Genomic DNA, 25,345 nt, shown 5'->3' on the forward strand with positions numbered 1-25,345 from the left:
AAATAATCATTTAATAAGCATTGATTAATAATCTTACAATGTAGGCCTACCTGAAAAAAAAAACGAACATACTATCTGTATGAAGTCAATGTGTTTGAATGTAATTTAATTTTTATAGATATTATTTCTAACTATATTTTTTGTATTATATTCTATAAATAGAATGCAGGCATTGATATCCTTCAACTTCTGATAGTGGCACAGTATAGCGGGAGAAAGATATACTGGTTGTAGAAAAGAACGAGAGCGAACCATTATGGTTATAGCTAGAAGCATTTTTTGCATGTAGAAGACAAAGATACTGGTGATGAAGAACCATTGTGAAACATTATGGTTCTATAGCTAGAAGGCAAGCATTCGATCCTTTCAATAGTGGAACTATTTAGAATGAGAAAGATACTGGTGAAGAAGAGGAACCATTGTGAAACATTAAGGTTCTATAGCTTGAAGGCAATCATTTGATCCATTCACTTTGAATAGTGGCACTATTTACTATGAGAAAGATACTGGAGAAGAAGAGGAACCATTGTGAAACATTATGGTTCTATAGCTTGAAGGCAAGCATTCGATCGTTTCACTTCAAATAGTGGCACTATTTACTACGACAAAGATACTGGAGAATAAGGGCAACCATGGTGAACCATTTTGGTTCTATAGCTAGGAGACAAGCACTTCAAATAGTGGCACTATTTAGATTGGGAAAGATACTGGAGAAGAAGGGCAACCATGGTGAACCATTTTGGTTCTATAGCTAGAAGACAAGCACTTCAAATAGTGGCACTATTTAGATTGGGAAAGATACTGGAGAAGAAGGGCAACCATGGTGAACCATTTTGGTTATATAGCTAGGAGACAAGCACTTCAAATAGTGGCACTATTTAGATTGGGAAAGATACTGGAGAAGAAGGGCAACCATGGTGAACCATTTTGGTTATATAGCTAGGAGAAAAGCACTTCAAATAGTGGCACTATTTAGATTGGGAAAGATACTGGAGAAGAAGGGCAACCATGGTGAACCATTTTGGTTATATAGCTAGGAGACAAGCACTTCAAATAGTGGCACTATTTATATTGGGAAAGATACTGGAGAAGAAGGTCAACCATATTGAGCCATTTTGGTTCTATAGCTAGAAGACAAGCATTTGATCGTTTCACTTCAAATAGTGGCACTACTGTATTAACTATGAAATAAAGATATTAGTGAAGAATAACCATAGTGGACCATGGTTCTATAGCTACCATAGATAGAAAGCAAGCAATTAATACTCCTACCATAAATTTATGGGTACATTTATGAAACTTTCAGGAAGTTTCAGGGAGGTCAACAGATAATTCCAAACAAATTTGTAGGGTACACGTCACAGGCCCTTGGCACTGTGTATTTTAGAAAACACAGGATCTATGCAATTTAGCTAAGCTAACTAGAAAAAAATTTTAGACTTTAACCTTGCAATGTGGGATGAGCATAGATCATGTATATTTATACAGTAACACTGTCTAAAAGCGCAGTTGACTAGATGTCGCATTCAACAACTTTCATCTCCCCTAAGGATCCCTTCGTGTCAAACAGCTGCCACCAAACGGCGCTCATTCGTCTGTCCACAAAAACACCAAGTATCGATTCTGTGACAAATTGACGAAAAAAGGTGGGGAACTTATCTATAAATTGTCTAGCCATATGATACTCATTTAGTGCATGTACTTTATTGTTATTAAATCTTTGCTAACCTGGGTTCAACAACTCGGTCGCAAACTGATCAGGATATAAAATATCACACAAAGTAATTACATTTGAGATTAAATTGAGTTTAATGTGAACAGACGAATTGCCATTTATTATATGTCATAATGCAAGATTTAGTTGAGTACAGGGATAAATCACTGGCTTACGTACACTGTCAAACTGCATTAAGGTCTGGTTCAAATCAGAGCGTGATGCTATCAATAGTATGCACGTATGTAAAAACAGTCTAATATCTTTAACAAATTTTAATAAAACATTTGTTTTCATTTGTAAAGGTATCTTTGATTTAATAATTTAATAATAACCCGGCCCTCCATAGATAATTTGAACTATTTGTAATATTTTGCTTTGTGAGGGGTCTGATTGCGACAAGTTTATTACTTGTAAACCAGATCCTCACCAAAAAAAAAAGGGGGGGGGGGGTGGAATGTTATATTAAAATGTTGTATATTTATGGTACTATATTACACTTGTTTTTTCTCCTTGGTTAAATAAATATATTAAGCTATTACCTCTATTAAGTAGACACTTTCCCATGAAATAAATAAGCGACAATATGCTATTTTAATACTACGGTACACCCTTATCGAGACACAGTCTTAGGTACCAAAGGTGTCCAATTATCGGTGTTCTTGTAATGATCTTTGATTTTTTATCAATGCCTCAACATTTATTGGCTGGATAGTGTTCATACAGTACACTCTAATTAGCTAAATTTTGGTTCAAATAGTAAAATTACCAATTTTATGACATTTCTATCATAATCATCTTTACACATATTTCACAATTATATATGCACATATATATTGTGTTCATCGTTGGATGGCGTCGTAAAAGTTTGATCAGAATATAAAGCTCTGTGTATACTATCAAACTAATAGTGTTAGTTAGTGTTATTTGCCCAAGTACTGTATGGTATTGATATGATGACATCATCGTGTCTATATATGGGCACATCAAATTTTTTGTCACATAAAGTTTGATAGTTAGTGTGGACAAAGCTCAAGAGGCGCTGATATTGCTGTGTAAATTTATATGTTTTAATACAACCATCAATTATTATCTTATGGTTTCATAAACCAAGTTGAAAAAAAGGATAGTATATAATTTATAGAAAAAAAATCACCGAAAATATTTGCAGTTTGGTTGTCCGCTTTACTTTTTTTGTTTAGATTTTTGCTAGTTGAATAGTTTCAACAAATAAGAATTGAGTCAATAAAATTATCTTCTGCATATATTTTTATACTGGATTCAAGGTTCTTCCTAATACAAATATAAAACCATAAGTAGATCTTGAAGACGTTATTACTAGTTACTATTCCAGTAATAAAGAAATAATCTAACCAAAATTGTTTTTAGAATTAATATTCATTATTTGGCAATACAATTTCTGAAAATTGTTTTATAAGATAAGAAAATTTTTATGGAATGAAAATATCAAAAGAGACGATGTATATGGAAAAACTATAACTAAATTACTTGCAATAATATATCAATAATCTATTGTAATGACCAAATTGTAATATATATAATATATAATAATATATATATATAGTCTACTGTATTTTTTCTAAAAAAATATTAGTGTATTATTTATCACTACCATATAAATCTTAAATGTTTTCCAAAATGTTTGTTTCTGTTTTCATAGTTTTATTTAACGCTATTATTTTCTTGGTTCATGTATTTTATATATATTTATTTCTTACAAATCGTGGGTGAATTTTTTTAACAAAACTGAATTGAATTAAAATAAAAATAAAAATACAAACACAAATAAACTATAAAGGAAAGTATATTATTTAAATCACTGGTTATGCCAAAATAAAAATGTAAAATAAAAAAAAAATGAATGTAACATTTAAAAAAAACAGATACTGATCATATTTCTAGTGCATACTGGTAACACCTAATATCATTTACTTTTTTTTCAATCAATTTATGCAAAAAATGTACTTAATGTTTTAATGCTAAAGGGCATTTTTCATTTTAAAAATCCGGGTAGGTTCATTTAGCAGGGAAAAAAGTCACATAAGATTTGCATTTAAATGAAGTTATTTAGAAATCATATATTTCAATTCTATTGAGGACTGAAGTTCACAGAAGTTATCTTTCATACAAATTTGTAATTTTGAGAATCTTAGAAAACCTCACGACTTTTAAAGTAAAAAAACAAAGTTATAGCTTCAGATGTTAGATAATGATAAATGTTCAAGCAAAAATGTTATTTGTGATTGTTATATTTAACATTAATATAATCTAATTATAAATATATATATATAATTATCCATTTAATTATATTATTATTTCATTACCATAAACCTTAATCATATTATATCTCTTGACCTTTGACGTTATACTAAAGATTTACAAATAGTTTCTTTCCAGGAGGTATTATAGCCTTAAACATCATGTAATGTTTTTGTTTTTGAGTTTGTGTCGTGTCGTGTCCGTTGGATATTGTGCTCCGCCAACAGAGCAAACAGAATTTCTATGTTTTTTTTTCTTAAAACAAATGACAATACTATGATACTTGACTTGACTTGAAGAGAAGCTAATCCCTGCACAACTGAAAATACAGGACTTATCTAGCTCTCCTGTTCACATCATCTCTATCCATTGTTTATATAGATGTTTTAATATTGATGTTAAAGCTTGGCAACAGAAGTATGTAAGCGCACACCGCAAGTACTAAAATTCCAATGCTAGCAATACATTTTTAAAAAGTGATGAATATTCATAAAAAAAATGTTTGGGCTACAGTAGTGAACACCAGGATCAAGAAAAATTGTGTAAGTATATAAGAAAAAGTTTTTTAATCAAAACAAAACAAATCAAATTTGTTAAAACTAGAGATGTTCAATTCGTGTTTAGGCAAACTTTAAAGGCATGGAGATATTTTTTTTGTTTCGTTCACTGTTATTAGATTATATTACCAAAAAGATAAAAATGTTTTGTAGAAGAAAAATACTACAACATAATTTCAAAATAATAAGTATAAAATGTTAATAAAAATAGTAAAGTATACAGTAGTTTTTTTTTTTTTATAGTAATAACAAAAATAGATCATTATAATAATCATTATTTTAGTACAGTATTATTACTGTGTGATTCAAATATAAACAAAATTAGCAAATGTGCTCTGTTCTATGTGATGAGTTAATCACATCCAGTCATTAAATCACACTCACTAAGTCATTAAATCACACCTTAGTATTAAAAAAATGATGAAATACTTACGGTGTTCTTAAAATCATTCTCATCATTGCGTCCGGTCCCATCTGAACCAGCATTAATAGAACTTCTTGAAATTCCTCATCAGCTTCTCGTTTATCTTCAGTTGTTGGGATCGTACTATTGCCTTCGTCGTCCTCTCTGAAACGGTAGAAAAGTTCCCTATCACGGAATGGATGCTCCCAACAAACTGTAAAGAAAATAATAGTTATATTGCTAAAAATAGCTTTCCAATTTACATAATATTATACAACATTCAACTTTAATTTCAATTTTAACATAAAAAACACATTATGGATTAATGTTTAATGTAAGAATGTAACTTATATAAATGGATTTGAAATTTCAGACTCTGACCAATCTCAAAATAATTTAACAATTTTATTGAATACGTATTGAAATTCAATACAAGTAGGAATAAAAATAGAAAACATTGAAAATATTTGATTTTATATCTTATTCTACTTTAAAAAAATGTATTTATGTGATACAGAAATATATGTGTCAGCCTTTAATAAGTTACAAAAGTAAGGCACACTAAAGTTTCTCAAAAGGTATTCTACGTAAAGTTATAACACATATTATAATGCACCTGAATATATACTTTTACAGTGGAAACATAAGTGGATCATTTTGATTTATTAATATTTGCATATCACAATACATGTGTTACGGTCCGCTGAGACATACAAAACAATGACATATTAAATATATTACGGACTTGTCTAGAATATTAGTACTCCTATAATATAACAGTAATAACTATTATAGGAGATACAATATTTTACGAACTGACTAGATTATTAGGTACCCCGGGATCGATCGTACCCCCTATAATATAACAGATACAATATATTACGGACTGTCTAGAATATTAGGTACCCCGGGACAGATCGCACCCCCTATAATATAACAGTAATAACTATCAATCATAAGAGATACAATATATTACGGACTGTCTAGAATATTAGGTACCCCGTGACAGATGGCACCCCTATATAATAACAGTAATACAATATATTCTGGTAAAAGTTTGATCACACACACTCTGCTTTCTATAGACATTTTGAAAAATGTTGTTTGACATGAGGCTTTTTGTATGTATACAACCAACGTCGGATTATGAATCCATGAGTTGAAAGTTTCACACTCATGCTGTCAATGATAAATTGCAAATTTCATCCATCCATCACCCTATATTTTTTGCCTTAATGTTTCTCTACAAGTTTATCAAAACATTTTTATTAGAAATGAACTATCATTTTTTAGTTCTTCTCATCATACACATCACCATATTTATTAATAAACATCACTGATTCAGTTGTCACAAAATATAATTTCATTTGAATTGCCTCAATCATAATTTAATAGTAGATATTTTTATAATGAATTACGTTAGTTTTCTAATGATATTTCATATTATTTTAGTCTAAAAAATAAGAAAGTTTTATGAATGAACATTATGATTACTAAATTATTGCTTGATGCCATTGCCACAATCATTTTATCTGTGTATGGTTCAATGGTAATATTTAATTAAGATACAAAAAAAAAAGTTTTGTATACAGGTACACTTGGTTGGTAAAATGTTTATACTCTATTTATGTTCGTAATCCCCAGTTGTATTTTTGTCTGCTCATGCATTATGAATTTGAAATGAGTTTATTAAGATACTATTTTTATTATTATTCAATATTAGTTTATAGTTAAAATTAAAAAAAAAAAATTTTTGAAATTGTGTAATGACAACTATGCTAACATTTTTATATAGCATTATTGTTAATGTGATAAAATTGTATACCATTATGCATAATTATCAACAGATAGTTTAACGATAAATCAAATCATTACCCTGCAGACACTTCCAACTTTTAAAAAACAAAATGTCATAATTTGCTCAAGTTAGCCTTTCTTATTATTATTATTTCTCATCACACATAATTCTTCAGTGTTTTTATACTTCTCATCAGCGTGCTAAAATGTGTGTATAAAGTGCAAGTATAAAAATATTTTTTTTAAAAAACAAAACCACAAATTTTTGCTTTGATAATATTATCTCAAGTTATTCTTTTTATTGATTTCATTTCATTCATGTCATTTTCTTTATTTTTCATTTCTTTCATTTTCTTAATTTTTCATTTCTTTCATTTTCTTTTATATAAGACAACAGCAACCAGAGAGCATGAGTGAAAAAACAAAAAGAATCAAGAATTGTGAAATATAACCTTTAGCTAGGGAATAAAACATCATTGAAAGTAATTGTAATTTTTTTTTAAATAAATTACTCACTAGTTAAATAATAATCTGTTTATTTATATATGCTTCATGGTCCAATTTAAAAAAAACAAGATTAATAATAATAATATGATAAAATTCACAATAATCATCTCATCATCTTTCATTTTTTGGCTTTTGACGTTGTTTTTAAATGAATAGTGTTCTTTTACACAATTTGGCCATCTGGTAATTATTATATTATTATTTTTAAAATAAAGAGAATATACATTCTTTGTCATCTTTTATATCTCACATATCACATATGTCTTTATCATTTCTCCTTTAATCAATTTGATGAATGACCTGACACCTAATATTTTTGTAATAAACGAAATATACATTCATCATAATCATCAAAGAAGATTTATCATTGCATTACTATATTACTTTGAGTTATGATTATGTTGTCACTGCCAGTTATATGCATATAAATAGCCAACGTTAAGATGATGAATGAGCTTTACTGGGCTAATTAAGGGCCTGTCAGTATACAGAGTTTTGTATCGTACGCAGCAACGCATAACCCACGCATAACTCTCTAAAGTATGAAGTACTAGGAAAAGTATAAGTCACCTCTTACAATACTGAACTTTCGTTCGTTATGAAAAGCTCAAGGTACAACGCTTATGATAAGAAAATATATAAAAACTGTACAAACAAATCTACAGGTCACTGATACACATTTAATACACAAAACATACATCACTAGATACAACAATGTTGTGTTTCCTTCCAAGAGATTGTCCTATACATTGTATATAAAGTGAGTGAGTAATCCATCCATCTATCAGCAAGGGTTAAAGGCTCACTCGTTCCATGGTTCTGGTGGTATAACCAGTCTTCTCAGAGGATAAGGTCTATAAACCGTAGATCCAGTGTACACAAATGCTTGTGTGCACTTAAAGAACCTGTACATCTTTAAAAAAACGAGTAAAGGGTTACTCCGGTGTACTGTACTAGGTCACACGTCCACTGTCAGACGAATGAGCGCTAGAATTGGCAGCACTGAGATGATGTATTATGTAGTTGAAAAGTGTAACATCTAAGTCCACAGCGCCATGAGCAGTGATCGTTGGAATGTCGCTACATAAATTGAAATTATTAATATTATTAATTGAAATATACAAAAGATGTTTATATTTTACCTTGTTTTACTAGATTAACAGTTGGTAATCACAACATAATAAAGATGGTTTGAAACGGTTTAATTGCTTGAACCCTTGACAAATCCACAATGATCTATTTAGCTAAGTCAATAAGTAATTAAAGCTCACTTAAGTTCTACAACAAGCTCACTTCACGGACGCCAATCTTCTCCACACGAATGATAGAAATCTATCACGCACTTCCCAACTAGACGAAAATCTTGCGGGCAAAGACCTGATTGATTAAATCTTCTACCTATCTCAAAATAATATCAATACTAATAAATAAACCCATGATACGAGTACATTAGGACATTGCTTTTAGAACTGGATGGATATTAGTAGTAAGAGACAAGGATCTCTGGGGACCTCTCCAATGAACCAATTACAGTGAAGTAATTAAATGTCGTTTGCCGATAGTGGTCGGTCATTCGATATGCTGTTAATAATATAGACTCTGGAGGCGGCATAAAAGCAGATCATGTTTAAATAGAATCTCAATAAAACAAAATGGTAATAGAGATTCCTAAAGTGATAAACTGAGCATGTTCAAAAGTTATTTGTCAAACAAATTTAGCATTCCAAATATGCCACGACTTGGACGTAGGACTTTAATTATAGTGTGAAAGCGAAAAAGATTAAGGTCAATGGCTGCATTAGACTTAATCGTACAGAATCCAAGGTCAACGCCAACGCCATAGGAACGTGCTAAACAAGCACCTTTTCAATATTTATAACACATAAGTGTGCCATTTAATTACTAGTTGATTGATTTATGTATCACATGCCTTGCATTATTTCGATCCATCCTAACGAATATGATAGGTTACATTGCACATTCATGTGGTACATTTAACATCAATATTTTGAGAAATATGACAAAAAATGGTGACCATTGAGTCTTTGAAAACATGTGGATCTAGGATCTATAGTTTTCGACATTCACAGAAGTGGTGTGGTATATAAAAAATATTTTTTTTTTATATTTATGGAAATACAGTATTTTATTTGTTGAAGAAACTCGTGAAAATCTTTTCTATTTGTAGTTTATTCAATGTTTTATCCAACTTTATACAGTATATATTATTTTTACATGTAAACAAATGAGTTAGAATGAACCGAAAACATTTTTGTTGTTCAACTATTTATCACAGACAATCTTTCAAAAGTTATTCATTTATTTATATTATAATTTTTATTATTTTGCAATAGCAGGGAATTGTTAACAACTCCCTGGTATTAAATACTGCAGAACATGAAAACGTTTCACCAATCAAGGCCATCTAGAGAAATCATAATGCCATTATAAATTGTTATAGTGAAAGTACAGAGACACTACCTTATATAATCAGGTACTTTATTCATCTGTATTTAAAAAAGGACATATATTATATTTAAAAACTCATTTGTGCAAAATAACATGAATTATTAAACTCAATAGCACATCATTATTGATCATCAAATTGTTATGCTCTACTAACTAATTGCTATAAATAAACATTACCTCTGTGTATAGTAACATCAAGAAATACATAATTAACTACAATACTGAAATTTATACGCTTCAATTCTACATTAGTGTCATTTTGTTTTTGTACTTGGGCAATATGATTTACACCTTACCCCTAGATGGGGCATTAAGCTGTTGGTTTCATGTACACAAAGGAATGGATGTTACGAATAAGAACATACATACACTATTCAAATGGATTGTTTTCATCTTCTTCACGCAGACATTGCTGCAATATTACTGTAAGCAAACCAGCATTATGGTCATAGCCCTATTCACACAGAAAGTAATTTTACTGAATAGCTTATTACTTTAATACTGGATAGAAAACGAATATTCACCAGAAACAGGTACATGCTTCGAGGGAGAAGTGGTTGAAATGGAGAAACCAAACTTTTCATAAACAGGCCTATAAACAAACTTGCCTAAAAACGTGGCAAATACAGGTGAGACGGGTGTTGACGAATAACATTCAAGAAGAATTAACACTATATTACTACAATACATTAGAACCCAATTAACACACCCTTAATAAAGTGTGAACCATTTCTGCAAATTTTCAATGATAAAACCTTTTTGTTCACTCTCCTTCTCAAAAGTCCTATAGACAAATATACTGTATACTGTCCACAAAATTCACTTCTAGGGATATTTTCTGACTAGGGGTAAGGCCCGAGTATAGCATACTACATAATATTGCCCCTTGTTCTTGGGAAAGTGTTTCCGTAATATCGGTGTTAATATCTTTTGTGGTGTTCTACTATAATAATGTTCAACTTTAGAAAATTGTCTGATCCCATAATCTATATCTGTTAGGATGTATTACCGTTTAATTGTTATATTAAAAAATATTATTAATAATATGCAAATTTATTCAAACATGTGAAATAGACAGGATAGCTGTTGGGTAAATCCAAAATGCATTAAAAATATTTCGGCAGCACTAAATGCTAATAGGTAAATAGCAGAGATTAACAGAGACAGTAGTGTATGGTGCTACGCGCAAAGTCAAAATTGTTTTGACGTAAGAGCTAAGTGCTTTAGCCCAAGTGCTCTCTGATTACGATGCGTTTCAACATAAGTGGTGTAGGTAATTATAAACCTCAGATGCTTTAGGACCTGACTATCATTATACAATATTTGTTAGATATAAGTTCTGGCTTGCATTTTAATGTATTTTCAATTTCTTGTTAGATTTTAAGCAAACAAATTATGAAACTAAATACTATTTTTTTTTATGAATAATATTCCCTTCAATTAAAGATAATTTTTTGGACTCAGATTTTAGTGGTCTTTAGTAGCTTTGGTGTGTACTGCATAATTTTTCTCAATTTCTTCAAATTCTCGATGGCTGTTCTACCTTAAAACGCATTAATTTTAAATGTTTATTTTAAAGTTTTGAAGGGAAATGTTCAGTAGGTTTCACCCAAACTCTGGTCTTTGAGGGAGTCTTTAATTTTGGACTGAGCGACTAATTGTAGAAGAAGGCAATCATCCAGGGCCGTAAAACAGCGGTCTTTAACTTGATCAGGCAGCCTTTAATTGTATGGGTCTTTAATTGAGACTACTACTACTAAACCTTTCCACCCAGGTGTACAAATGGGTACCTGGGTAATGTAAAAACGCAACTACGCTGATTACTAGTTGCAACATGAAAGTATGTTTTCATCAGTTCAAATCAAATCAAATCAATCTCTTTTTTCATCAATACAATTAATCGTGTATTGTATTGTATTTTTTAAACAATGACCGGTATAATTAAATGTGAAACTCTATAGGCTTTATAGTATGTGCTATACAAGTATGATGTATTATTATTATTAATCATGTGATCTCTCGTCATGTGATTAAAGTTTGTTCTCTAGTCAATATTAATGGTAATGAGATAACTACATACTATAACCAAATCACACTATAACCTGACGAGGTCACCTATCCTATTTTTAAGGCTATATTACACATTTTAAAGTATGAAAGTCATAATTAAGTATGAAATTAAACAGTGTTTTTGGATCTCATTTATAAAGTATATGAGTAAATATATTATTATTATATACAATGCTGGCAAGGTCAGTTTATATTTAGGTTTATAATTTATAAAGTCATTGACCTTTACTTTTTAGTTCTACAGTAAAACAAATGTTTGTAAATATTCATAACTCACAAAACAGTTACACACTACTGTACATTTAGAATAAAACCGACACCACTAGAGTTATCTCCATTTTATGGATGATATAAACGTTTAGATTAAGTGGACATTTACATTGACATGCCAGTAAACATATGACGTAATGACCCTTGGGATCTCTAGTAGCGCTTAGGAAGCTATTCCACCGCTAGCGGTAGTACACAGGTTTAGGCCAGGCTATGCGTGTAGCTCAGGCCTAGCGTAGATCCCTAATTTTCCAATGCACATTATCATAAAAAATATGTCATATTTAGGACTACAATGGAAATAAGTTTGCTGTCTCGGTACTTTAATGTGTTTTTATCCTATGATTTTATGTCAGAATAAAAAAATAAATAAAAAGTGACAGTCGACATAGGTAACATGAAAATCTAAAAGTCCCTAATAATAACATACCATGAACAACAACCCCTTCCTCCAACAATGACTGCCACATCCCAACTGCTTGCGTTCGTGAATGTATCAAACTTATAGGACTTTGCTGGATCAACCAATCGACCATCTCTGAACCAACAAGACATCGTCTGTACGTTCTTAAATGGAGCTTGCGGTCGCGGATTAGTGTAGGAGATCGTGTAAGAATTGATGTGCGGAGAATGGATCCCGCTCTTGCAAGTTTATCTGATGGAGTCTACAATTTATGAAAAAATTTAAGTAGAAGTTAAAATGTCATACAATATCTAAAAATTTCAAAATATACCATCTAAAAAAAAGAAATTTTGTTCAGGTCCGAGCGATAAAGTTCTTTTACATATTATCATTATGACCGAATATAATCCTATTCATGAGTAATCCCACCCTTTTAATTAGGCTAAACTCAAACACAAGACTATTTATTTTCTTTTTTTTTCCTGTGACTATATTCTGCCATACAGTAATTGCTATATCATGTCATTGTTATGTTATGTTTTAAAAAATTGAAATTGCTCTCCACACTCAAGACACCATTACATGCACACTCAGGTTGTCTGAGCATACAAATAATATTCTAAACAAAAGGGCTTCTTATCAAGGTGTTATGGTGTGTGGTTCTTCATAGAACAATTAAATTTTAAATATCTGATGTCTCTTGTCTAACAATATTGGTTCACTGTTTGCCTAGTTCGCCCTCTAGTGTTGAATCTATTTGCTATTCTGTTAATATCTATAAACCACATATCATTTCAAGTTCAAACAAGTAATAACCTAAGTGACATTGAAATATTTTTGACACGCTAAAAAGAAGAAAGTATGAAAAATTTAAAAGATTAGCTATTAATATCTATATTTAACATAACACCCTCAGGATACCATAAATGTCATATCACTTTGTCGGCTTTTCTTATTTAGATGCTTCCAATTCAAAAAATCCTTCAAACTTAACCGGAGGATTCTCGACGGCTCGTCATTTTAGCTTAGCGTGAGAAATGAAAGCTCAAGGCAAATTTCTTTATGTGATGATATTTAAAAGATCTTAAAGTAGTCTGCAATAAAACCTGAATCTCAATGTAGAAATTTTCAAAAAGTAAAAATATATTTAAGAATCCTTTTTTTTAATTTATAAATATAAATAATTATATTGTATTATTTTGTCTTTCTATGTTATGTTGCTGTTGGATGATGTGGAAATAAAATTATAAAAATTTAAAAGCAAGTTAAGGTAATTAGTTTTGTGTATGAATATGTATGATATTGTGTGTTTTCTTTTGCAGACTTTAGCGAAAAAGCTGACACACAAGAACCATTGGTGGCGCTAGACAACATCGACACACGATAAGTGATGATAAACAATCAACTTTGAGGGTGCAAAGTATTTTCAATCCAAAAAATAATGCATGGCGTTCAAATCGCCTGAAATACTTCACTTTTCTCACTGAGTGCAAAATAATGTTGTTTTCGCAAATACAACAAAAGTGCAGCTGTTCTCAATAACATGTTTTAATATCAAATATGATTAATACGGGCCTCAAGACATAGCGTGTACTAAAAATAAGTACAGTATGTTATGTAGGTTCTATATTTGACAAAATTGAACACTTTCTTATCATTCACTGTTGTTTTTATTTCAAGCGGCATTGGTTAAAAGATGTTATTAACCATGAGTTAAATTTAAAGATTACATAACTGCTATACATACTTTCAAGACATTGTATCAGATCTCCACTAAAAACTTTTTTTTTTATTTGTAGCTTGTAAATGTGCAGTTAATTGTAAAACAATAATATTAAATACATTTTTGAAGAATTTTGTTTGTACATTTGAAAAATACAAATGTTCACTCTGATTTTGGTTTTCTTGTATAATTGTACATGCAAACATCTAAAAAAAAATGTTTTGCTTTATGATCAGTATGGCTATTATTTGTTGATGGATGCGATGGATGTATACCTCTAATGACAAAAGATATTACCTGGACAAGTGGAAGTGCCGGGTGTATAGGATTTGATCCTTCTTTCCCTTTTCTTGACGTATTCTAAAAAAAAAATCACAAAAGACAGGCATTTTATCTAAATGTGTTTTCAAATTGTAGTACAAAAAACAATTTTAATGGTTTGATTCTTTTGAATGATGTTGGACTAACACAATTTATTACATTAAAGAAAAATAAGGAATACGAGTCATGAGGCACTACCAAGACGACAGGAAAAAGGCGGCCAAGCCAGCAGGGCTCAATATTTGTTCTAGTTCAGAGCAAAGCAGATCTTTTTAATATGAGAACACCATACATATGTCAACTTTAAAAAAAATCTATGCTAACATTTATTTCTACTTAAAAGATTTAATTATTCTCCATCAAATGTGCATTATTAAATCTTTATGTCATCAACTATTCATTTAGTCATTCTATTATTCAATGTCACTCTTTTTAGTACTAAAGAAGAACCCTTTTTTTAAATCGATAATTATTTTCAATTATAACATTTAATTAGCATTCATTAAATCTGCGTTAATTAATCTTTATGACATTTAACATTTAATCACAATGTCTTTGTAATCTTTTAAAGATTTGATTTATTTCTTCTCAACAACTGGGCGACCTTTTCAGAGTACATTACTGTTCTCTCAGGCTTGTATACATGTTTATCATGTTTTTTAGCATAACATTGTACAATTTATAAACAGTAACCACATCGATAATTTTAAATAACCACCTGTATATAAAAATAAATGCTACAATTTGCATAACAGCCATAAAATTGAGTAGTGGTTAAGACAGTGGAATTGTAATAGATAGCCATACTATTGGCAAGGATCCGAGGCTCACTCATTCAATGGTTCTGGTGGTCGATCGAGTCTTCTAGGAAAAGATTATAAACCATAGGTCTAGTGTACAAGTGTGCCCTTTAAAGAACCTAGTACATCTTTATAGATGAGTAGATGGTTCCCCTGATGTACTAGTACACACACAGCCACTGTCTCAAGTGTCTTAAATGCTTGTAACACTGTTGGAACAGTACCATGAGTACCCTATATAAAGTGTACTTAAATGTAATCATAACATTAACATTTCAGTCTGCCTATATTCTAAAATTAATGTAAGATTAGTCATTCATTAAGCAGCAATATGTTTAAACCAGTCACCCAGCCAAAAGCTTTGTTATGGTGTCACTGGAAATACAGTTGTTATATAATTTGTACACATAGAAGCAATTCTTCCAAAAGTTTACTTAAATGTAATCATATCAACATGTTTCTTTACACAAAAGTCTTTGCATTGCATCAGAAAAACGTAATGTTTGATACTGTACCTGACTACTCATTCTTGTGATATTTTGACCAGCTATCCAATGAATATTTGTATCTGTAAGAAGACAACCAAAGAACAAGTTTATTTTGTATTCATTTTTCCTAAATCATCAACCATAACACTTTTGAACTTCTTTCAGAATTGTTTTGTAAAGTAATACAGGGTCACAATGAAGGATATTCGGGCTTAATTGTTATTGTATTTACAGTATGCTGTAGATATTTTAATTTTATAGTTTGAAGTTATTTCAACTTTGCGGTTATTGTTTAACTTACTAACTATAGTCCCTTTCTGCTGAAAGAAAATAGCTTTGATATACAGTAGAACCTCCTTTGAGACACCCTTAATCAAGGGACACCTCTAAAGGAGACACTTTCCTGTGGAACAAGCGGCAATATTATGTTTAACACGTTTTTAAAGTCATCCAGTCAAAAGCTTTTTAAGTCCTTCTCCTGTCTCTGGAAATACTGTTATTTATTATCCTTTTTACACTTAAGCCTAGTACTTTGAACTACATCCCTTTAGCATGATAATGGTAACAGGCAACACTTTCTTTCTATGAGATTTTTCAATAAAAAAAGATGGTCCAACCCAAAAGAGTAGGACTACAGTTTCAGCAGAGTAGACTGCAGCAGGACACTCCATCCCCAACTTACTGTACATAAATTACCTTTTTTAAAAAAACACCTGGCCTAAACCATAAACAATACTTCATCCTAGTAAATTACAGGTAGTATGACAAAATACTTTATCAAAATGATCAAAGATCAATTCCATGTTAACAACATACTAGATAAAAATTATTAGTTCCTCTTTCATCTCAGTTTTTCTTTCCCTTTCTGTTTGTTTTACACTTTAAAATATGAGTGTAAATATAACTATCACATCAAAATCACTATTTACAAAGATAGAGATATTTACACAAATCAGGAATTTGATAATTAGGAAGTAGTAGACATTAAAATGGAATGCTATATATATATATATCCTCAGTTTAAGGTGGAGATTAGTTGTTAGGAAAAGCCTCATTGGTGATAGGTTACTGGCTTTCAATTTCTGTGTCAAGGAATAAAATGAAGAAGCACATTCCAACTTCTCTTTATGCGCACAATGAAATATGGTTTATTTCTAGGTTGTTGCAAATCAAAAGCTTTCTATGTAATGTTCTGATTTGGTCTAATAAATTTCAGGTTTTTCAAAAGGAAGTATAGTTTCTTTCAATACCTCTGCAAGAATATAAAGAGTATTAAGCAGGACAACACGTCTCTGAATAAACTTTTTCACCTTTAAACAAAAATTCTACATAAGTAGATAAAGTTCACAACTAGAATGATCAAAGTGACCGATATTTCACACAATGCATTTTAGTTAATTTACAACAATCAACATTATTTTATCATATGTACATTTGTTCGTGAATGTCATAGGTTAAACAACAGGCCAATTAACACTATGGCTTCAAGTCACAATTGCTACAAATCAGAAAGGTTATAACTACTATTTTATGAGTCTATCACTAAATTGCTATTATACTTTGTACTCCAAACCACTCATTTTTTCCCTTGTAAATTTGTACCTAAAATGTTTTTTTCATTTTTAATCACACTAAACTTAATTTGGTCAAATTTGGCTGAAAAGTCCAATCCAAACACTGGCAATATAATTAAATAAACACCAAGTACTGTTGTGCTTTTACCGACCACCGTCTGTCCAGTTAAACTTCATCCATCATGATTTTGTTAAACTAACCAACTGCTGTTATTCCAATAGTGTTAAAAAGTGCGAAATTTTAGTGCCTCTGATTTGCAAATTAGTGATAGATCTTAATTTAGAATTGCAGGGTAAATGAATAAAATGAAAACAAAAAGTTTAAAAAATCTGAATAGAAAGATAGAAAGTAGAACTCAGATGTCATTATGACGAGTAACATTCAGTAACATTTAACTAAATAAAGAAAAACATGAACCAGTTCTCTGGTTACTATAGAACATGAAGCAGACACCAGTAACACTGATGGTACCTTATGCCATTGAACAGGGTCAAGCTTTGAGCATTATTGGAGGACCAACGAGCAGTTAGTTTAAGCAGTTTGCATACAAATTTACCCGAAAGTATTGATTGAATTCATGTACCACATGCTTTGGTCTAGTCTATAAAATAAAAACAATGCACCTACCTCTATCCCCAGAAAGATCGGATATAGAAATCGGAAGAGTACATGGTGTGAGCAGTCCTTCCATCAACTGCTTATTATTCTATAAAAACGCAAACAACAAAAAAATTTTACGCAAATGCTGTTATGTACGTCAGAAAAGGCTAGATAAAATCACATTGAAATATAAATTACACCCATAAGTCGAAAACAATCAAACAAATAAAGACTATTCGTCTGCTTACCACTTAGTATTCAAGATAAACATAATTCAAAACGGCACATTTTGCGTAACTACTTTAGATATAATTATATCGATTAGATAAAAATACTGTCTCCTTGTTGGGTAAACAAAAACCAGGCAATAAAAACGAATGTTCTCAGCTGCAGATGGCCAATGACACGGCAGGAAACACTATTGCTAGAAACATATGACATAAGGGAAGAAATTTATTGTCTTTCTGACAGAGGCGATAAGAGAAAAGATTGATTCTGAACCGATATAACTATGACGCTGCTTGATTTTAAGCACAAACTACTGAACGATTGTAATTGACGAAAATCGGATCACAATGATAACATTTGTAGAAAAACAAAAACAAATGGTTTTGATTAATAGCATACTTACACTTGTTACTTAACCTCATTTATACTGATTTTGTAAACATCTTAAGGAGACTTTCTATGATACTTGTTATTTACGACCTATCCTTTTCGACTATATCTTTTATATTATAATTAAAGGTTTACCTATTTTAAATTTATAGGTAATATAAAAATCCAAGAAAATTGTTCTATGCTAAAAATAATACATTTTCTAATAAAATTTATTAGATAGAACAAATTTCGAGATGAGAAATATTTTGTAATGTCCTACAGTAATTTAGGAACTTTTAGAAGAAAGCAAAAATAGTAAAACCAGAGATACTCAACTTTTAAAAGCCAATATTCAGAAAGTTTGCTTTATGGAGATTTTGGGTAAAAATAACATAAATTGATATTATTCAAATTATATTAAAATAAAGTGATTGATTTTATTAAAATAAAATAATGATTGGATACTAAAAAATATCTCATTATGAAGTATTTTAAGATAGGTATACAATAGTAATTCTTACCTTTTTATGATAAATTACTTTAAAATTTGAAAGAAATTATAGAAAATGTATTCAGTAAAAACAATAACAATCCTTTTGAAATCTATATTTCCACAGAATCTATAATTATTAAGACAACAGCCAAACCATCATATACCCGTTTGAATCTACAATCAAATAAATCTACTTTGATAACTGTTTTCTGCTTTCTCTATATCTGTGACTGTGCTCTTCCTAGCCTGACAGACTTCTGTTCAGAATTGCAAGCAGCAGAATTTGATGTTTTTTTGTCGGATATACTCAACTAATCTATCGATCATCAATTAACAATAAAAAAGTCATTGTACCATTTAGAAGAACTTGAGTTTAAGTGTATACGAGACAACAAGGGGCCATGCATATTTTATAAACTTTAAAAACATGTTCACAACTTGTTCTGAAATGACCTTATAAAAATTCTTAAAAAGATCATTTTATTTATTTGAACTATTTATAGATGTTCAAAACAAATTATGATTCATCAAAATATCATTTGAAAAACGTCATACACCGCATTTATCAATTATGCATTAATTTAGTAAGATATACCTCTGACGTAAAATTCACTGAGCATGTTCAAGAACAAACTCTCTGATTGGTTGCAATGTTTGGTTTTCATATAATTTATTTACCCAGAGAGTGAAAGTTAAAATAGATAACCTACTTATGTCTTATGAAATTCAAAAACAATGTGTTCAAAAGAATAAATGGAAAAAGAAGTATGAGTGGGTGTTTAAGTAATTGATTAATGGAATTAAAAGATGAAAATGAAATTATTTGAGCAAAATCAAATCAGGTTTGCGGTACAGTTCCAAGTGTTTCTGAAAAAGAAATAAAGTAAAGTAGATTTTCCTTGATTACTCGTCCATGCTACAGAAGCATATAACATGAATTTATTAATTGCATCAATTATTGTACAATTTTCTAATTTAAACAAAAAAAATCTTTCTGACCCATGACTTGGCCATTCAGGTTTGTTGATTATGTTTATTAATTGTGTTTAATTTAACGTTCATGTATCATAATTTTTTATTATTATTTTTGTTTCAATTTTAAATAGATTGTAATTTTATCTTGTAAATTTAATCTGTATAAGATGTTAAATCAAACTAAAATACAATCCATTAAAAAATAAATGTTTTTTATTACTCTTCATATTAAATTACAAATTTATGACTTGAAAAACATTTTAAAACCAGGTTTTTAGTTTAAAGTGAATTTTTAATGTTATTATCATTTTTTTTAAATAGAAACTGACAGCATCTTTAAAGTGAATTTTGAATTTTAAATCGAAAAGAAATATTTGGTATTTGAAAAAACAATGTAATACAAAAAGTACAAAATATTTTATACATATTCAACTCATTTGTCGGACAGACCTTAAGGAAGGCTGTCTCAACTTAACTTTAAATTACCAATACCATCCTTAGAGCAAGATTACTACTGGTTTATCCAGATATCTAGCCACTGCTTCTGCATCAAATGACCGGCCTATATAATTATAATTTTGATCTTTAAGATTTCAGTTTTCTGGGGTAATCACTGTATCGGCTAAATCTCTTGAGAACGCTCATACAAATGTACTCAACTTCTCGGCCAATTCAAAGCTCCTTTGTGAATAGTAGTTAATAGTAGAAAATTAAAAATTGTCATCTTTTGAAATTTTGCTGGATTATGCAAAGAAATTATTATTATTGTTAATGTGAATATCTCATGAGAATTATTTAAGATCTTATCTTTATTTCAAAGGTTAAAGATGTATAAATTATCGTAGGAAATTATTTAGAATAGATTAAACTTATTTAAATATATAAAAAAAGACAATATTACATTGATTTGAAAAGATTTTTAAAAATGAAACCATTTATAGGGTCCTGAAGTGGTCCCTTTTTATGTATTAATCTTGTATTACAGTATGTGGTGTCTGTTGGATTTGTAAAAAAATAAAGAGACGGACCCTCCAGACATGAATGAGAAATTGAGGTGTTGCAAGTCAGTATTTTAAATTTACTGCTACAGTACATAACCTTTCAAGATTCACCAACAAGAACAAGGGTGGATCCAAGGTTGGGGGAGGAGGAACAGCAGGCCTGCCTCCTCGCCCTAAATTTTGCAAATTGTAATGCAAAAGAAGGACATCAAATTAAGCTCAGCCCTTCATTTCACCATTGTTTTTATTTAAAAATCCTAGATCCGCCACTGAAGACGATATTAATTTCAACATAATTGTTGACAAAAAATGAGACTGTAACATGAGTTTACAAGGAACCCATGACAATAAACAAATATAAATATAACATAATTTGGTAACATATTAATAACTAAATTGGATTATATTTCCAAATTATCAGATTATGTTTAGATCAATTTTAAACAAAAATGAGTTGCTTAAGGAATGGATTACTAATGTGACGCAAATCTGAATTTCATGGTACGGTAAGGTAGCTAGATGTGATATTGCTAAAGATGAGCCGAAAGCTATAATTACAAAGTAAAAACAGCAAGAAAGTAAGACAATGGGTATTGTTTCTTTTCAAAAACAATTTACATTTAAAATAGCGATATTGTAAAAACATAAAATACATTTGTTACCCAACTGAGCCAAGACTCTTAGGAATATTTTTCTGAACACAAATTGACTATAGCCCCACTATGATTTTTTTGTCCCAGTTTAGCAAGACTACAATAATATTATCTGTTGTTTTATTTGTTTTTGGACTACCTGGTCTAGGTCTAGCAACTAAGACTTACTTATGGGCTTGTTTCTTCTGCGAAAAAAAAAAATAATTTACACCTAATTTCATGGCAGAAGAAACCGGACAAAATTCACGTTTTAAAATAACTGTTAATTAAGTAATAAATACCCAATAAATTTTCAAAAATTAGGACATTAAAATGTAGAGGGCTCCCTCTAAATCAACGTAAGTAAATCTTATTAATCATAATAGATGTTGAGGGCAGTTTTCTTAAAGTACTCTATCAATGCGTATTTGTTTCCTTGTATTGATTTTACCGAGCATGCTTACTCATTCTACAATGGTAATAACGATGTGTACAAAATGGCAAACACAATCAAGATCTTGGTTTACTCAGGCATGGAGAATTTGATATAATTATCAATTTGCCTAATGAACTTTTGGCTAATTGCTAATTAGTTTTCCATACTGTATCAAACTAGATCTATTACTACTATAATAACATATAGTTTATTGAATACTGTATATAATATTCTGGCTTTTATGAATAAGAATATTCTAGATTTTGGATTGATATAAGATATAAAAATAATTTATGTCATAATTCATTTAGACATAGTAACCTGAAATTTATTTACCTCTTAAACTGATACGCATAGACGAGTGATACGCATGCACAACTGATACGCATGGACGAGTGATACGCATGCACGACTGATACGCATGCACGACTGATACGCACGCACGACTGTACACATGTAATTTTGAACTTGGACAGGATGTAATTTTTATTTTTAAATATTAAGCTACGTGTGGCATAAGATTTAGTTTTTATAGGTACAGGTTGATACAATGCCTTTTATCATTTTGCTATTGTAGTATTACAAGATGATTCAGCATTTTATACCATATGGAATACCTGCTTTAAACCTACGTGGGAAAACTGTTCCTAAATTATAACTGTAAATTCAAATTGTATATTATTACAAATAAAATAAATGTTATGCTTTTTGATGTGTATTTTTACTATTTCTATCTTCTGTTTGCCTACACTTGGTCCTCCAAGCTGTTACCTGGGATAATTGTATTTTTTTAAATAAAGAATGATTGAAAGACATTATAATTTTACTATGTTTAATTGATGAATGGAAGACAGGAATGTTGTGTATAGAAATAGATTCATTTTTATTTTATTGGTAAGCTGATACAATACATTTTATTTTTACAGCTGTTGGGTTCATCATAAATAACACAAGTAGGGATGCATCTCAAAAGTATGACTTAATTTAATACTAACTGTTTCAAACAGTATACACATAATCTTTATCAAACTGGTAATAATATAATTACATAATAAAAGTGAAAATTGTTTTCCATGCAGACTACTTTATGCTAATATACTGCAGAGCATAAACGTAATCCATATAGAAATCCATCTGACGTGTTTAATCCCATATGAAGTTACAGGCGATTGGTGCGTTGATTAAACATACGTGATCTAGAAGACTTGCTGACAACCGATATGTAACAGGATTATGATATCAATTGCGTTAGACAGTGGTTTTTTAAGACAATACTTGAGGCACTGATGCTCATAAAAATTTCACACTTTGCCGATTGATTTTCGATCGAGTTCTTAAAAATACACTTTCTTCTGTCATATGGGCATACTGTATGTCCTCAATACTAAACACCTTCTGTACATAATGGTGTCCACAGAATAAGGGTTGATATAGACACTTGTTCATTTCATGGGAATTTGTTTCCTTAACAGGTGATAAAACTTGGATGTAGCCAATCAGACCCGCTGAAATGAGCCATGTGTGCGCTGTTATTGTTTCACTATTATGCACTGGAGTACAAAAAGTGCGTAGCAAAAAACATAGCGTACTCTGCGTGTAAATAATGCACAAGTCTAAATTTCGTACGTTAGTGGAGATGTAGCACGTACACTCTAGGGTATTCACAATGTTGTGCAACATACACTCAGCTGCACCTTGTGTTTGTTGCAACATTGTAAATATCCCCCAATATCCACTAATGCACTCCGACTTGTGCATTATTTGTATACTGTAATATTATAATAGTGCCCTTAATTTTCCATGAATAGAGGTTGACAGTAGTGCTAAAACCTAATTAAGATAAACTCTTGTTGTTAATTGTTTAATAGCTAAATTTGTATAATGTCTTATGGCCTTGTCGAAAAACACCATTGAGGTGAACAAGTGTTACCGTGATTAAATAAAGTTTTTATTATTATTATTATAAGTACTAGAGGGTGAGCTCGCTTCGCTCGCTCCCCCTCTAGGAAGTGTAGACGATGGTTTTCGGAATGATAATGTTCTCCTTATATGTTTTCTGTCTGTTACCATTATTGAAAATGCTTGACATTCGTAAAACTAAACTACTTTGTTTCACAGTGTTTTAGATGATTAATAACATTTTAAAGTACAGTTTTTATTGTTTGGTAGGGCCCTTTGGGGAGGCGGAGGTCATTTGAGGGAGGTGTGTTGAACCCACAAATGTGAAAACGCCCACAAATGTGAAAACAACCACAAATGTGAAAACAACCACAAATGTGAAAACGCATCACCCACAAATGTAATAAAACAGCGCCCACAAATGTGAAAACGACCATCGCCCACAAATGTAAAAAAAAATCAAATCAAATGTTGTGCTAGACTCAAACAAGTTTGATCAAGTAAATACATTATATCATGTGTATTGAGTTGTTTCAATAATTGTGTGTTCACAATACGTCTGTTAGGGTCGTCATTAACGCGTTGGAATATTACCATGTTCGATGTTTTTTGCATCGACTTGGAACTATACGTACATCTATATATAAATTTACGTAAGGGCAAAATTCGGTAAATCGCGCCTTACTTCTAGAATTTTTACTCGATGGTATATAAAGTTGGTTCGTACTTTCGGTACTGATTTTAACCACCTGATGTAACCCTGTTTACTAATTAAATTAAGTTAGATAATTAGTTATTGACGATTAAAACGAATTTAGGTTCAACGATTTGCCCCAAATAGGGGTGTTTTCCGATCGTGGTATACACTGTCTAATGGATGTCCATTTTGAAAAATACCCGCCACAAAAATGCGAGGAGGCTTCGCATTTTCCTATCTCCTCCTACGATAATTGTTTTTAATAGCTGAAAACCGGTTGAACAGTTCGAGTACAGCATCATAATGTTGAAGACAGGCCGATTTTCTTTAAAAAATACTATTTTGATACATTTAATATACGTTTTTACAAATGTATTGATTTGTGATGAATGGAACATTCCAAATTATTTGGTTTAACCATAGAGGTATAGATTTAGATTTATGGGCCTCCTTGGAGAATAAACATAAATAGTATTGCAATGCTGTACAATACTGTTAAGGTATTAACCACTTTTGATCGCAATTTGAATCGCAAATTTCTTACTGTGAGTGTTGGTACTGTTAGGTGTAATATAAAAATATATACAAATAAACTTTATTACTGTGAGTGTGGGTAGGCCCTACTGTTAGATTAT

General features: G+C 30.5%; 1 protein-coding gene across 2 annotated transcripts in view; it reads right to left on the minus strand.

The window, feature by feature from the left end:
* The window catches only part of LOC140054871 (rap guanine nucleotide exchange factor 4-like), a 70,560-nt gene that overhangs the window by 22,602 nt on the left and 22,613 nt on the right, over positions 1 to 25,345 (minus strand). For both annotated transcript variants that reach the window (XM_072099982.1, XM_072099973.1), the window contains exons 5-9: positions 18,005 to 18,083; positions 15,830 to 15,882; positions 14,491 to 14,553; positions 12,498 to 12,732; positions 4,985 to 5,168 (exon numbers count right to left, since the gene is read on the minus strand). In XM_072099982.1, the coding sequence (XP_071956083.1) occupies positions 4,985 to 5,168; positions 12,498 to 12,732; positions 14,491 to 14,553; positions 15,830 to 15,882; positions 18,005 to 18,083 (614 nt within the window). The remainder of the gene's footprint in view (positions 1 to 4,984; positions 5,169 to 12,497; positions 12,733 to 14,490; positions 14,554 to 15,829; positions 15,883 to 18,004; positions 18,084 to 25,345) is intronic.

This window comes from Antedon mediterranea, chromosome 1 (assembly GCF_964355755.1).
Source record: "Antedon mediterranea chromosome 1, ecAntMedi1.1, whole genome shotgun sequence".
NCBI lineage: Eukaryota > Metazoa > Echinodermata > Crinoidea > Comatulida > Antedonidae > Antedon > Antedon mediterranea.